Below are 17,424 nucleotides of genomic sequence, written 5' to 3'. Positions count from 1 at the left end.
TTGTGTAAATCGTAAATAAAAACTAAATACAATGACTTGCAAATCATTTTCAACCTATATTAAATTGAATAGACTGCACAGACAAGATACTTAACGTTCAAACTGAGAAACTTTATTTTTTGCAAATATTAGCTCATTTGGAATTTGATGCCTGCAACATGTTTCAAAAAAGTTGGCAGAAGTGGCGAAAAAGACTGAGAAAGTTGAGGAATGCTCATCAAACACTTATTTGGAACATCCCACAGGCGAACAGGCTAATTGGGAACAGGTGGGTGCCATGATTGGGTATAAAAGCAGCTTCCATGAAATGCTCAGTTATTCACAAACAAGGATGGGGCGAGGGTCACCACTTTGTGAACAAAAGCGTGAGCAAATTGTCCAACATTTTAAGAACAACATTTCTCAAAGAGCTATTTCAAGGAATTTAGGGATTTCACCATCTACGGTCCGCAATATCATCAAAAGGTTCAGAGAATCTGGGGAAATCACTGCACGTAAACAATGATATTACGGACCTTTGATCCCTCAGGCGGTACTGCATCAAAAAGCGACATCAGTGTGTAAAGGATATCACCACATGGGCTCAGGAACACTTCAGAAAACCGCTGTCAGTAACTACAGTTGGTTGCTACATCTGTAAATGCAAGTTAAAACTCTACTATGCAAAGCGAAAGTCATTTATCAACAACACCCAGAAACGCTGCCGGCTTCGCTGGGCCTGAGCTCATCTAAGATGGACTGGTACAAAGTGGAAAAGTGTTCTGTGGTCTGACGAGTTTACATTTCAAATTGTTTTTGGAAACTGTGGACGTTGTGTCTTCATATATATATGTGTGTGTGTATGTATATATATATATATATAACTATATATATATATATAACTATATATATATATAGTTATATATATATATAGTTATATATATATAGTTATATATATAGTTATATATATATATAGTTATATATATATATATATATATATAACTATATATATATATAACTATATATATATATATATAACTATATATATATATATAACTATATATATAGTTATATATATAGTTATATATATATAGTTATATATATATATATATATATATATAACTATATATATATATATATATATATAACTATATATATATATAACTATATATATATAACTATATATATATAACTATATATATATATAGTTATATATATATAGTTATATATATATATATATATTTATATATATATACATACATACTGTATATATACATATATACATACATACATATATATATATATACATATATACATGTATATATAATTTACATGTATTATTTATTAAACAGACGTTTTTTGTTACCATGTTAAAGGTGTATAATAAAAATACAAGCATGTTTAAGATGTAAAGATTCCTTTCTTTCATGAAGACAAGTATATACGTTGGTGTATTACCTGATTCTGATGACTTGCATTGATTGGAATCAGACAGGATTCACAGTAGTGCGGCTAACTTTCACATTTTCGAATTTACATTGTGGAGGAGATCGCGATCGACATAATGGGCACTCTTGGTCTAGGTTTATTTCGAACATGCATACAGTTCAAATATGATAGACAGATCTCCAGTTTTTCAATACAACATGTCCACAAAGGAGGTTGAAGAAGTAGAGTGTATTCATTTGACCCTTTTCCATTTAATAGTAATTACTAACACAAGTTGTTCACGTCCTGTTCTTAATTTGTACACAATTTGATCCATAAATAATAAATGATAAAGTGCTCTTAAATCAATAGTGAATTCATTAATGGTTCGCACAATGAGATAAACAAGGTGATCTAATTTTTCAATAAGGTCCAAGAAGTTTTTTTTCTTTTTTGTACTTTGTAAACACTAAGATTTACTATGATCCAAACACCATGCGGTAATCAGCGTGTTCAATCTGTAACATAGCGTGTACTATTAGTGGGTGTGTTGCCTGTGAGCTACTAAAACTGCATGTGCAATTGAAAAGTGGTGCCGACAGCCTGATTTATATGAGGTTTTTGCGTGTACTATATACCACGTAGACACTCTCATTCACAGCACATTCATCCCATCAAGCTCCTACCTGCGGCGTATTGCTGTTTTCAAACATGCACCACTTTTTATGGGCATTTTAGAAGCAGTCCTGCAGTGCATCTTCAATGAAACCACATAATTTTTTTTACCGCCAAAAGGTGAACTCGTTTGTAATAGGCTGCACTTACTACTCTGCTCAAGACACAAACTGCACATTTAAAGACGTTTTTTTCATATAAAAATGTTTTAATAAAATGGGAAACACGTGTAAAAAAACAAACGTCATTAAAAAAAATTATAAATGACACACCGAAACGCATCAACTGAATTCGCTTTGTTCAGCACCTTAAGTTCACTAACATCTATAAAATTATAAAATTATGTTGCTGAACAGACGATACGTGTAATATTTTTATTTCTGACCGTCCAAAATGTCGACACACACGTATGACGGAGGAGTCTCGTCCGACTATCGTATACGTCTGTGCAGCGCAAGCACTGATCCTGCAGCCGTGTGTGGAACTGTCAGTTTGCACGGCCTAAACAAAACACTAAATAGTGCTCGCAAAACGGTGATGAGTGTTGATAAATCACATTGCATGTGATAATTAATTATATTTGCATCTTCTCCTCCCAGTATTGTTGCCGTTTTGATGATCAGCATATCATTTGCATATTATTGAAGACAGAGACGCTCAACAGATTGCACGCCTTATTCTGCTCACTTAACGGATGCAATCCACTCTGCACACGTTTTAGCACACGCAAACCTTTAGTAAACAGTTTTTGAAAATGTATCATATACGTACTTTGTTGAACTTCTTTGCTGAATTAATTCCATAGTTTAATTCCACATATTGAGGATTTTTTTAAGTTCTGTACATGCATACAAATGTTTTAAATTAGATTTTTCTCTAAAGTTATATTAGTCCTTGTTTGTTGAGAAGACGTGTTGTACTTTTTTGGGGGTAGCAGGTTATAGTGGACTTTGTACATAATTTTCGCTGTTTGCAAATGTACCAAATTAATCAAATTTCAATATTTTGATTCAATAAATACAGGGTTTAAATGGGTGATGATAAAAAAAAATTTTTTTAAACTTATGGCAGTTTAATAACATGGTTTTCGGATTTTCCCCCCAAGTTTATGATATTTTGTGTGTTCATATGATAGCTTATACTCTCTACAGTTGCCATGCTAATTTCAATGCATGTCTTGACTATAATTACAATAAAGCTTTCAAACATGCACAACTCTTTCTTCTAGTACCTATGTCTAAAAAAAGAAAAGAAAAGAAAAATGAAATGGGTGCATTTTGTAATTTGCTGTGTGATCGGATGAATTTCTCTGTAATTATAATAACTAAATAAAAAACAAATTCCGAAGAAGGTACCAAAGACAACACCCATGGCCAAGGAAGACCTTGCTCTAAATCAGGGGTGTCAAACGTACGCCCCGAGGGCCAGATCAGGCTGGTGAACAGGTTTTAACCGGCCCGCGGGATGAGTTTGCTAAGTATAAAAATTAACCTGAAATTTTTGAATGAAAGAAACAGCTGATTTAAATGTGTCAACTGGATGTCGCAATAGCAATTCTTTGTATCTTTGTAGATGATGCTACATATGTAAAAAAATAAACAAACCACATGATGTTAGTACATCAGTCGAGGAAAATGAGCAAACTACATAAATAACATCCTGTAATTTGATTTTGATATAATTTCTTTTATCTTAATATATTGAAAATTAACACCAATGAGTTGACTGATGAACATTATCACATAATTTATTCAGAAAATATAAATAACGACAAATAAAGATAGAATACTATTAACCGCGACATGTAAGTGTAAAAAAACCCAACAACATTATGATTTGTACATTTTCAGAATATGCTCGTTTTATTTTTTAACAAAGAAAACAATCTGAAGTTGTCTTTATTTTTAACTTATCGTGCCGTGATTTTACCAGTTCGGCCCACTTGGGAGTCGATTTTTCTCCATGTAGCCCCCCAATCTAAAATGAGTTCGACACCCCAGCTCTAAATACTGTGCCATGTATGGTCACGACCTACACAAGGTGTATGTTTGTGTAGACTAGACATCTCACATATAAAGTTCGCTATTGCCTATTGTCCAAATATTTCTTCATCACGATGCTAGAATCCAAGGTAATATTGCCATCATCCATCCATTTTCTACCGCTTATCCCTTTTGGGGTCGCGGGGTGCGCTGGAGCCTATCTCAGCTACAATCGGGCAGACGGCGGGGTACACCCTGGACAAGTCGCCACCTCATCGCAGGGCCAACACAGATAGACAGACAATATTCACACTCACATTCACACACTAGGGCCAATTTAGTGTTGCCAATCAACCTATCCCCAGGTGCATGTTTTTGGAGGTGGGAGGAAGCCGGAGTACCCGGAGGGAACCCACGCAGTCACGGGGAGAACATGCAAACTCCACACAGAAAGATCCCGAGCCCGGGATTGAACCCAGAACTACTCAGGATGGTAATATGGCCATGCTTTTATTTAAAATCTCAATTTACAGAGGGAGTTTGGCGCCGAGTCCGCCTTGAGTGATTGTTTACATGAGCCGGTGTTTAGTCTGCAACCGGACGTGACGAGTCTGAAACCGCACGCGCGATACACGGTGTTACCGACGGAATTCGGTCGGTGCCTATAAAAGTACCAAATTCGGTAGCCATGCCTAGATGTTGTCTCTGCTCATTGTATTCATCTACTAAAAGGGTTATTGTAACTCATTGAGCACATTGTACAGATGTACAGTCGTGGTCAAAAGTTTACATACTCTTGTAAAGAACATAATGTCATGGCTGTCTTGAGTTTCCAATCATTTCTACAAGTCTTATTTTTTTGTGATAGAGTGATCGGAGCACATACTTGTTGGTCACAAAAAACATTCATGAAGTTTGGTTCTTTTATGAATTTATTATGGATCTACTGAAAATGTGAGCAAATCTGCTGGGTCAAAAGTATACATACAGCAATGTTAATATTTGGTTACATGTCTCTTGGCAAGTTTCACTGCAATAAGGCGCTTTTGGTAGCCATCCACAAGCTTCTGGTTGAATTTTTGACCACTCCTTTTGACAAAATTGGTGCAGTTCAGCTAAATTTGTTGGTTTTCTGACATGGACTTGTTTCTTCAGCATTGTCCACACGTTTAAGTAAGGACTTTGAGAAGGCCATTCTAAAACCTTCATTCTAGCCTGATTTAGCCATTCCTTTACCACTTTTGACGTGTGTTTGGGGTCATTGTCCTGTTGGAACACCCAACTGCGCCCAAGACCCAACCTCCGGCCTGATGATTTGAGTTGCCCTGAAGAATTTGGAGGTAATCCTCCTTTTTCATTGTCCCATTTACTCTTTGTAAAGCACCAGTTCCATTGGCAGCAAAACAGGCCCAGAGCATAATACTACCACCACCATGCTTGACGGTAGGGATGGTGTTCCTGGTATTAAAGGAGAACCAAACTTCATGAATGTTTTTTGTGACCAACAAGTGTGTGCTCCAATCGCTCCATCACAAAAAAATAGTTGTAGTAATTATTGGAAAACTCAAGACAGCCATGACTATGTTCTTTACAAGTGTATGTAAACTTTTGACCACGACTGTACATATCAATACTACCAAGTTCTCAATAGTAATTCAATTTAGAGGGAACTTTCTGACAAAAAAAAGAATTGAGAAGAACGGGACTAACCTGTGTAGTGCTGCATGCCAGCATAGGCCTGCTGTAGCGGGTCCAGGGCTGCTGCTGGATTCTGAGCTGTAAAATGACAAAAAGAGTAGCATATTAGGTAGAGACTCTGGGTGTGACTTCCAAGGGTAATATAGCTGGAGAAAATTAAAGAACGCTAATGATACTTCAGCTATATTCTTTCTAGGTTCTTTGAATGCTGGACCAATTGGATAGAATCTGCTCAGTCATGCTATGTAAAATAAGCAAAATAATCTGCCAACAGAAAGGAAATTTGACTTGCAAAATGACATGAAAAAATATTTTTCAAACCTGTAATAGGAAAACTGCACTTTTTGTGGGGGAATTTTATCTGTCATTCACAATCCTTATGTAAGTCAAAAACACATTAAGGTTGGACTCTCAGGGTGGCTAGGGCCGTACTTTGGCTCCCACACATACTTGGGAGACAAGTATATTGTACATACAAAGACACACACATATGCACTTACACACAATTATACATACATACAATAGTACATACGTACACTCATACACACACACGGTACATACATCCACACGCACATTCACTGTACAAACATACATGCTGTATACACATACTGTACAAACACAAGCACATATACAAACATACAGTCATACTTATAACATACGTTTCATCAAACATTAACAGTTCATCAAACTTATATTAACGTTGTTACCCGAGGGCAGGCCTGGGCAATTATTTTGACTCGGTGGGCCAAATTTAGAGAAAAAAATGTGTCAGGGGGCCGGTATACAAAACCTCACAATATGTCACAAAATGTCTGAAAGCTAAAAACGTTATGACAGACCGCCTTAACAACGGAATGGAATTTTAAATTTTTTTACTGAATGAGATAACCAGAATGTACATGAAAATAAAGAATGAGGGATTTACAATATTAACTATGAATGATAAAACACTGAATATTGACAACATATAAACGTCACACACCTTCTCGATCGACATATTTTAAAATCAAGCGAAACAACAAAAATGCAACAAACAGCGAAATATGAACGCGAAGGGTGAAAAAACCCCCATCTTCAATCTGATATATGTAATATATCATAGCTATCATTTATATGTTAATGTAACTGAGAGTGTACAATAAGGGTCCATTACTATTAACTATCTGTCATTTAGCTGGGGACACCCTACAATTACCTCTAGCGGTCCCCGCACCCCACTGTATGTATTTATTTAGTTTGCCTTTTCTTTAGCCCGCCTCTATAATGTAATTCATTTTCTCTGCCTACAGTAAAAAAAAACATCTATATTTTGACCAAAAAAACAATGACTTGTGGGTTGTTTGGTAACAGCTGGTAATGGTTAAGTGAAGTAAAACTTTTCATGACCTCAACTCACCTAATGTGTGTACCTGAATTTGTGTTCCATGTCTTAGGTGAAGAGAGCAGTTTAGATTTATACTATGTTTTTGTTTAAACAACTAAAAACTAAGGTTTGGAGTGTTATTTTCTCTAAACGCATACATTTGTCAAAGTATGGCTAAGAACACGCATTATTGTGGGTTTCCTGGACGTCGTCTTCATCGCGAAAGAAAAAATCTGATCTGCGGGAGTGAATTTTCAGGTATGTTTCTTTTTTTTTTTTAAACGTCAGCTTGAGTCATCCCTCTGTCTCTGTCTCGTTGTTATGGGACATGAGTTTTTTGATGACCCGCCTTATCTTGCTTCTGATTGGCCAGTCCATAATGTTTCGCCCTAACCTTAGCCAATAGTGACTCATCATACGTACGCCAACCAATCATCATGGATTTTCTCCGTATGTATGGATGTTCTCATTCTTCCAGGTCACTGTATTTTCTTTTGGCCTGGACTCGCAGTCCATTTTCTCTCTTTGTACCTTGTAGCTTAGATGTAAGCTACCTCGATGGGTCTAAAATAGGGGTGTCAAACTCATTATAGATCGGGGGGGCCACATGGAGAAAAATCTACTCCCAAGTGGGCCGGACTGGTAAAATCACGGCACGATAACTTAAAAATAAAGACAACTTCAGATTGTTTTCTTTGTTTAAAAATAGAACAAGCGCATTTTGAAAATATACAAATCATAATGTTGTTGGGTTTTTTTTACACTTACATGTTGCGGTTAATAGTATAATACCCTATATTTGTCGTTATTTATACTTTCTGAATAAATTATGTGATAATGCTCATCATTGCTGTTAATTTTCAATCTATCAAGATAAAATAATATCAATATTAAATAACAGGACGTTAGCATGTAGTTTGCTCATTTTCCTCGACTTGTGCACTAACATCATGTGGTTTATTGTTATTTTTTTTACATATGTAGCATCATCTACAAAGTTACAAATAATTACTATTGCGACATCTAGTGGACACATTTAGAACAGCAGTTTCTTTCATTCCAAAATGTCGGCTCATTTTCATACTTAGCAAACTCATCCCGCGGGCCGGATGAAAGCTGTTTGCGGGCTTGATTCGGCCCACGGGCCGCATGTTTGACACCTCTGGTCTAAAAGTAGCAAAGCTACAGGAAATGTAGTTAAGCTACATAGTTTAGCTACATGTAGCTTGTTACTGCCCATCACTGCATCTGGATTATGAATGATAGGCAAAATTCCCCAAAAAGTGCAGTTCCCCTTTAAGCTAACTATGTGTAAAGGCAAAATTAATTGGTTTTTTAGTTCTTATTGTGAGAGAGTAATCAGTCACACACGTGTAAAAACGTCATGCATGTCTTCTTTGAATTCCTTCACATACCTTGATATGTGTGAACGCCATTGGTGTATAATGTCTCGGTTCCCTGTTGGCCATTGGTCGGCGCGGTGCTGTAGCCATTCACACCTATTGGAGGAGGGAGAGCTGGCACAGGCGTGGCTGCAATAGTCGGCGGAGTGTTTGTCCCTAAAGATCACACAGGCCGCTTAGTGCCTCCGCCTGTGCTTACGTCGAGGGGCCGGTGTGTGCGTGTGTGTGTGTGTGTGTGCGTGTCTACCTGAGGACGGCGTGATGGGCGTGATGGGCGTGGCGATGATTCCGTTGGCATTGAGCGCCGCCATCTGCTGCATCTGCACGGCGGCGACTGTCGCCACCGGGGACAAATACGCTGACTGGGCGACCAGGGCCTGCTGCTGGACAAGCTGCAGGGAGGGCGAGGACAAAGACAAAGACAGTTAAATAAAAAAAATATTAAAAAAAGCAGAAATACGAGTAAGGGACAAGCAGAGCGAGTGATAGAGGACCAGATGAATAGAGATCTAATTACGAGGCCATTATGGCCAGAGTCAGTGGGTTAATGGCTGTGTGTTGCAGGAAAGCCAAATGCCAGATGACGTATGTCCTGTTGTCTGGGTAATAACGTTAGCCCCCAATTAGAGCGCTGATAGCCTCTTGAAACGTATTACATCCTTTTGGAGAGTACAGCACTTGCCTGAGCATTGACCGCCTGCGTGTAGGCATTGTAGGCGGGGAAGTTGAGCGTCATGGGGCTGAAGATGCCCAGCTGGGAGGCCACTTGCTGCATTCTCCTCAGCCCCCGCTCCTTCTCCGTGTCGGCAAACTTCACCACCAGACTGGATGACGCGCCCTGTGCGGAGATAGCATGTTTTGTCTTTTTTCATCCCCCGTTCGGTTTTGTTTTCAGAGCGGCCTCAAACTTTTCTAATGCGTCCTGAACTTACAGGCATTGTGCGGCTCCCGTGCAGACTATTTATGGCAGCCTGGGCTTCAGAGTGGCCCTGGAACTTTACAAACGCACACCCTGGAGAAGAAAAACAAGAGTCAGTAAGGGAACAAAACTGTAAAATCAAAACATTTAGATTTTCCATGGTTTGGAAAATATATGTATTATCTAAAGATTAATATTCAAGTCAGGTTTGTGTTCGATATTTTTCGGACTATAAACCTTTTTCCTACGCTTTGAGCCCTGTGGCTTATAAAACGGTGCGGCTAATTTATGGATTTTTCTTCACTACTGTTTTGTATTCAACATATACTTTTCAACACCGACAAAGACACTGAAAAGGTGTGTTATTGTTTGTGCTATGGCACCATCTTTTGGACGAGTTCGCTCACTGCAGGTGCTGCGGGTAGAATGTAATTCCTGTTTCTTGCCTTGAACCGGAGGTATCGTAAAATCTGGACTATAACCTACTACTTTTTTTTTTACACTTTAGACCAGGCCTGGGCAATTATTTTGACTTGGGGGCCAAATTTATATATATATTATATCTGATTTTTAGGAACAAAAACGTTATGATGGACCGCCTTAAAAAAACGAATGGAATTTCAAGCTTTTTTACTGAATGAGATACCCAAAATGTACATGACAATAAAGAATGTGGGATTTACAATATTAACTATGAACGATAAAACACTGAATATTGACAACGTATGAACGCCACACCCCCTCTCGATCGACATATTTTACAACCAAGCGAAACGCAACAAAAATGCAACAAACGCAGCTAAATATAAACGCGAAAAAAACACAAAAAACCCCCCCGCATTTCAGGCTGGCCGCTCTGGAAACACTCTGTAGAAACGCTCCACACCCACACTGCTTGGTACCTCGTCTGAGCTGCTGTGACTTAGATGACCATAGTAACTAATTAGATGACCATAGTAACTAGTATATCATGCAAAACAGCAGATTCCAACCATTGAAATACTTTGTATAGTTCAAAAGACTTACGTAAATTTGAAAACATCACTGCACATCATAATGGCAGCTACAGTTTCTATCTTAAAGATCTAAAACAAATATTTGTGAATGTCCGGCGGGCCAGATTGAAAAGCCTAATGGGCCGCATGTGGCCCCCGGGCCTTAATTTGCCAAGGTCTGCTTTAGACCCTGCGGCTTATAAAACGGTGCGGCTAATTTACGGATTTTTTTTCCACTAATTGCCATAAAGTTTTATGGTCAATAGATTTCATCAAACCCAAGCAGAGGACTGAAATGGTGGGTTATTGTTTGTGCTATGGCGCCATCTTTTGGACGAGTTCGCTCACTGCAGGTTGTGAGAGTTGAAAATGCACTTCCTGTTTTGCGTCAAACCGAAATTTAAAACCGTCCATAGCGTTTCTGCTTGAAAGCATTCCTCTTTCATCACTCCAAGCAATTTTTGTAAGTTTCTCAATTTGACTAAAACAATTCCCGTCCCATGTGTGATGTCTGTAGGAGTGTTTTCATGCATATTTGTTTGTGCTTTCGTAATTAATCTAGCGTTAGCTAATATGCTAACGAGTGTCTGAGTTAGTATTGCTAACTTACAATGGCATTGTTTTTGCATTATTTCAGTTTCACAAATTCCTCAGTAAATTCACCGACACGTCACCGTGGAGTTATTGAGTCTGTTTAGCTGATTAGAGAGCTAGCTTCCACAGCTAGTGGGTGCATGACGATGACTTCTGTTTTGTTTGATCAGCCGTTTTACTGCCGTGTGACAGACACCGTTTGGAAACAATTAGGGTAAGCACATGAACATTTACAAAATATTTCTGTGTAAATAACTAATTTCACAACATATATATCTGCGGCTTATACCGTGCAGCTAATATATGGAAAATATTTTTTCTTCTCAAATTTAGTGGGTGCGGCTTATATGCCGGTACGCTCTATATTCCGGAAAATACGGTATATCGTTTTGTCTACTATTCGTCTATAGTAGTAGTTCTCAAACTTTTTATTACAAACCACCAATCAGAAAACACTTTGGGCCTCCAAGTAAATAAATAATAAATGATAAATGGGTTGTACTTGTATAGCGCTTTTCTACCTTCAAGGTACTCAAAGCGCTTTGACAGTATTTCCACATTTACCCATTCACACACACATTCACACACTGATGGCGGGAGCTGCCATGCAAGGCGCTAACCAGCAGCCATCAGAGGCAAAGGGTGAAGTGTCTTGCCCAAGGACACAACGGACGTGACTATGAAGGTAGAAGGTGGGAATTGAACCCCAGTAACCAGCAACACTCCGATTGCTGGCACAGCCACTCTACCAACTTCGCCACGCCGTCCCCTACCACCATAATGACCAACATTAAAATATAGTAGCGTACTAGGCTTAAGTATTCATTAAAAACAAGAGGTTTTATTTAACAAGTATATTCAATATGTTTGACTACTGTAACATTACACACAGTTTTAACAGCAACACTGTGTGTAAATATTTAATTAAGTGATTCTTTGGAGTACCACTAGATGGAGCCCGCATACCACAGTTTAAGAATCAGCGTTGTTCGCATTAGCAAAAATGTGCGTAAACGTGTGTAAACAAGCATTTGCAAAATCTTTCATACCTAAATATCTCTGCAGATTATTGTCCAGTGCGACTAATATATGTACACATTTTTATTTTTTCTCATATTTGGTGGGTGTGGCTTAAAAACTGAAGTGCTCTATAGCCCGGAAAGTACGGTACCGTAATTATAGTTATTCGTTATTCGTTACTTTACCGAAAAAGTAGATGAATTACCAAATAATTAGTAATTGATGCGTTACTTGAAAAAAAGAGTCAAATATCTGGCATATGCAGTTCGTAGACGTTTTACGAGAGCAGAGTTTGTGTGTGTGCGCCTTGAAAAGGCGGTGCCTGTTGCCAAGTGACGCCAGCAAGAGTGCGCTCTGAGCAGGACATTAGCTCAGTTTGTTAGCTTAGCAGCAGCAGTTTCACTGGTTAAATCTGGTTAATAAAGAGGTTGAATGTGCTTTGATGGCCGTCATATCTTCTCATCAACAAACGGGCTATTGTTTGGATGGCAAGTGTTTCACTTAAATCATTGATATGCTGTTCATTATTCCCTCGTAGTAGTAGTGTGTATGTGTGTGTATTACATGTTGTTTGCTGTGTGATGTTGCCTCTTCCTATTTAATATCAAATTCATTTTTTGTCATGAGTAGAAAGATATTTCCTGCATTGAACTTGCTGTCTTGTTGACACACAACCACATCAAAAGTATGTTACATCAAACGTCTCGCTAACGGCGTTGTAACGTAATGAAAGTAATTAATTAGATTACTCATTAATAGAGAAAGTATTATATAACGCCGTTATTACGAACACTGGTGGTATAGATGACAAGAGTATAATTATTATAACATGTTTTACTTTTTCCTATTTTTGTTTAATACCTTTTAATTATTTTTATTTCAGATGCTTGCATGTCAAACTAAAAAAAAAAAAGTCAAGCTTTGTGTTATAGGTGAAATTTTATTTTTTATTATTTTAATTAGTATTAAGGTTTTTAGTTTTGCTCTTTTTCATTTTTATTTTATTCCTCCAATGTGCGGCAAGTCAATAATGTGCATGTTACCTTTGCTGGTGCCGTCAGGTCCTCTTAACACCGTGCACTCGTCTATGCTGCCAAAGGGCTCAAACAGCCTTCTCACGTCCTCGTCGCTCTGTTGCTTTCCCAGCATCCCCACAAACAACTTCCTGTCCTCTGAGAAATAAAGGGAAATATTGTGAGTAAGAAATCTTCAACCGCATACTGCTCATTTATTTTATGTACGAGGCTGCTGAGAATTATATTGTAGCTGGTACACTTCCTCCACGGACAGATGGCTGTATTGATATGGAAGCAGATGCATTTCCCTGACCTTTATTGTTTACATTCAGTTTATGTTTATTTTGAACATGCATGCAATACAATTAGAATGTAGTGCATCACAGATTTTCCTGTTATTTCATTACAGCACGTCCGAAAAGGAGTGGGACGAAGCAGAGCTTATTTAATCCTACCACTTTTCGTATCATAGCAATTCTATCCCATTTTTTTGTTCTCTGTTTGTAACAGAACGCTGAATAAATACATGAGTAAATCATTTAATATACAATAAATAAGTAAACAATTATTAGATACATAAATACATATTAGAGGTATAAACATGTACACAATAATTAAGTTCTCATAAAAAAATAAGTAATTTATGGTTCACCGAGGGCGGGGGTCAGCAACCCGCGGCTCTATAGCCACATAGCGCTGCCCTAGTAGCTCCCTGGACCTTTTTCAGAGCGGAGTGAAAATGGAAAAAGATGAAAAAAAACCAATATATTTTTTGTTTTAATATATTTCCTGTAGGAGAACAAACATGACACAAACCTTCCTAATTGTTAGAAATCCCACTGTTTATATTAACATGCTTCACTGATGAGAGGATTTGGCAAGCACCGTTTTGTCCTACTAATTTCAGCAGTCCTTGAACTCATCGTACTTTGTTTACATGTACAACTTTCTCCGACGCTGCCACAGAAAGACGTGTTTTATGCCACTCCTTCTTTGTCTCATTTTGTCCACCAAAAGTTTTAAACTTGGTCACACACATCTATACATTTGGCCATTCTGAGCCAGTAATTTCCAGAAGTGATCTCATCCTGTGAGAAGCCTCCATTTTAGTAATGTTTTCCAATGTTGCAAAAATGTATAGAATAAAAATTTAAATACAACATTTCTGAAGATTTGCCTCAGCCTTTGATAATAGGCTAACATAGACACTTACATCATGCGGTCTTCATCATAACACTTATGTAAGACTTTTAAAGTCATTTTGATAGTAGGCTAATATAGCTAATATAGACACTTACATCATGCGGTCTTCATCATAACACTTATGTAAGACTTTTAAAGTCATTTTGATAGTAGGCTAATATAGCTAATATAGACACTTACATCATGCGTTGTCTTCATCATAACACTTATGTAAGACTTTTAAAGTCATTTTGATAGTAGGCTAATATAGCTAATATAGACACTTGCATCATGTGTTGTCTTCATTATAACACTTATATAATACTTTTTAAGTTATTTTGATAGTAGGCTAATATAGACACTTACATCATGTGTTGTCTTCATTATAACACTTATGTAGGACTTTTTAAGTCATTTTGACAGTAGGCTAATATAGCTAATATAGACACTTACAACATGTGTTGTCTTCATTATAACACTTACAGTATATAAGACTTTTAAAGTCATTTTGCTAATGGCTAATAAAGCTAATATAGACACTTACATCATGTGTTGTCTTCATTATAACACTTATGTAAGACTTTTAAAGTCATTTTGATAGTAGGCTAATATAGCTAATATAGACACTTACAAAATGTGTTGTCTTCATTATAACACTTATATAAGACTTTTAAAGTCATTTTGCTAGTAAGCTAATAAAGCTAATATAGACACTTACATCAGGTAGTCTTATTATAACACTGTGATTAGTCTTTATTATAACACTTATAAGACTTGTTAAGTCATTATTAGGCTAATAGCTAATATAGACACTTACACCATGTGTTGCCTTCATTATAACACTTATATAAAACTTTTAAAGTCATTTTGATAGTAGGCTAATAAGCTAATATAGACACTTACATCGTGTGTTGCCTTCATTATAACACTTATATAAGACTTTTAAAGTCATTTTGATAGTAAGCTAATATAGACACTTACATCATGTGTTGTCTTCATTATAACACTTATATAAGACTTTTAAAGTCATTTTGATAGTAGGCTATTATAGCTAATATAGACACATCATTTGTTGTCTTCATTATAACACTTATACTGTATAAGACTCATTTGTAGTTGTTTCCCATATTTCTCCACAATAACTCAGATATGGTAACACTATCGAGCAGTAGAGAGTATGAAGTGATTTTTGGTCCTTTACATATTTAGCGTTATTCATTATTGATGTATGTATTGTTGTATATTTTTCATCATCAATTATTACACTCAAAAATGTGTTTACTTTCCCCCTTTCAATGTCTAGTCCGTCTATTTGTGTTTGACTTTCTATTCTACTGTTACCAAATAGCATTCTTTTAGTTTTACTGAGGTTCAATGATAATTTGTGCACTTTTTAATCAAAATACAATTAAGAAATTAATTAAAAGATTTTATGGAATAGTAAATGAACATCATACTAGAAATGCAAAGGATGCATGTGTTCGGAAATGGATGACTAAACATTTTAGATGAAAGAGACATATCATGGAATGATATTTGGAAAAATGCCAATAAGCCCTTTAGAAGCATTAAAAATAAGCTGAGTCAATTTAAGGTCTTGAATAGATTGTAATTTACATCTTCTCAGCTGTTTAAAATTGGTGCAGTAGATGGCAAGTTATGTATGAAGTGTCGGGCAGCTGAGGGAACTCTTGTTCATTTATTGTGGGAATGTCAGAGAATAAAAGAGTTATGGTTGAAAACAACAAAAGAAGCTGTAGCTGCTGACAGAAGCACATTGTATATATGTTATATAATTTCATAGTTGGTTAGAATAAATAAATACAATGTATAAATATAAGTTCATATTTACATATAATGTGATTAAAAATGTATTTTCTTTGGTAATTTCATGCAAGTATATGTTAACTTTATTTTTGTTACAAAACCCATGTAAATTGGAGAGGAACATATTTTTTGTTCCGGTTTGGTCACATTGTTGGGGGGACAATTAATATGTGACGGAATAAGGGAAGCAGCATGAGACAGCAAGCATTTGATGGAAGAGGTTAATAGAGTCTCGGCTTCAAAAGAAACTTTATTCCCTCTGAGTTTGTAAGGCCAATGAGGTATGATTTTTTCTGATTATGTATGTGAAATCAATGTGTTTTCTATTATTTGATGTCAGAATAATTGTAAGTTCTGGTTTTCTTATTTATTAGTTCTGATGGCATTAATTTGGCATCGTTGTTAACGAGAAGAAGGCGTGGCTGAAATAAATGTCTGTGTGAGAAAAACGAACAACTTGAGCCTTGATTAAGACCTCGGAGGGAGTAACAGAAGCAATCCCATTCCTAAATATTAACATCCCAATGACACTGCAAACTTGTATTCTTGGTGATCTGCATCATTTTAGTAACGTGTCATCAAAGAGTAAAAATGCATTTATTTCAATATGCATCATAATACAAAGAGTAATATTAAAAAAATGGATAGATGTTAATGGTCTAACTCATACTGACTGCTATACACAAGCTATGGAGATGATATCAGGAGAAAAAACTGATTCGTTTAGATATTAATGAGTCATATATTGGAATATGGGATCCATCATTTAAATTTGTTTTAACTATTACATTAACAATGTATGGTCAAGCTTAGAGATGTGATGCAAGTGTAAGCCACTGTGACACTATTGTTCTTTTTTTAAATGTTTTTATTTTATTATTTATAAATGGCTGTGATGATAATGTCAATGAGCGATTTCTAATCACTGCTGTGTTGGAATTCTTGTTAATATTGATACTGTTGTTTGATATTATTCATTTTTGACTACTTTTGGATTGTTTTGTGTCATGTTTGTGTGTCCTCTCAATTGCTCTGTCGATTGCTATTCTGAATGTTGCTGGGCCGGGTTTGGTTTTGGAATTGTATTATTATGGTATTATTTTGTTGGACTGATTAATTAAAAATTTTTAAAAAAATTAGAAATAAGATTAAAAAAATTAAACATTTTAATTTGTTAATTTCTTGCATTATTTCTTGTGTCTGGAGAAACTGTTTTATTTTACCCTGCACATACTTCTTGTCTTTACAGTAATATAAAAGGTAAACGGGAAAGGTCCAGACCGCAGCCTGACACTCACAAATTGTTGATTAAATCGAACCTTTTTGCAAATGTGGGTCACGAA

General features: G+C 36.4%; 1 protein-coding gene across 4 annotated transcripts in view; it reads right to left on the bottom strand.

The window, feature by feature from the left end:
- The window catches only part of LOC133636057 (CUGBP Elav-like family member 3), a 113,393-nt gene that overhangs the window by 16,810 nt on the left and 79,159 nt on the right, over positions 1-17,424 (bottom strand). For 3 of the 4 annotated variants that reach the window (XM_062029672.1, XM_062029670.1, XM_062029674.1), the window contains 6 exons: positions 13,100-13,228; positions 9,461-9,540; positions 9,211-9,366; positions 8,776-8,920; positions 8,541-8,684; positions 5,775-5,840 (listed from right to left, as the gene is read on the bottom strand). In XM_062029672.1, coding sequence (XP_061885656.1) covers positions 5,775-5,840; positions 8,541-8,684; positions 8,776-8,920; positions 9,211-9,366; positions 9,461-9,540; positions 13,100-13,228 — 720 coding nt within the window. The remainder of the gene's footprint in view (positions 1-5,774; positions 5,841-8,540; positions 8,685-8,775; positions 8,921-9,210; positions 9,367-9,460; positions 9,541-13,099; positions 13,229-17,424) is intronic. The other variant, XM_062029673.1, reaches the window with a different exon arrangement.

Source organism: Entelurus aequoreus, linkage group LG20, assembly GCF_033978785.1.
Source record: "Entelurus aequoreus isolate RoL-2023_Sb linkage group LG20, RoL_Eaeq_v1.1, whole genome shotgun sequence".
NCBI lineage: Eukaryota > Metazoa > Chordata > Actinopteri > Syngnathiformes > Syngnathidae > Entelurus > Entelurus aequoreus.
The sequence above is the reverse complement of the archived record's forward strand: the minus strand, read 5'-3'. Positions and strand labels throughout refer to the sequence as shown.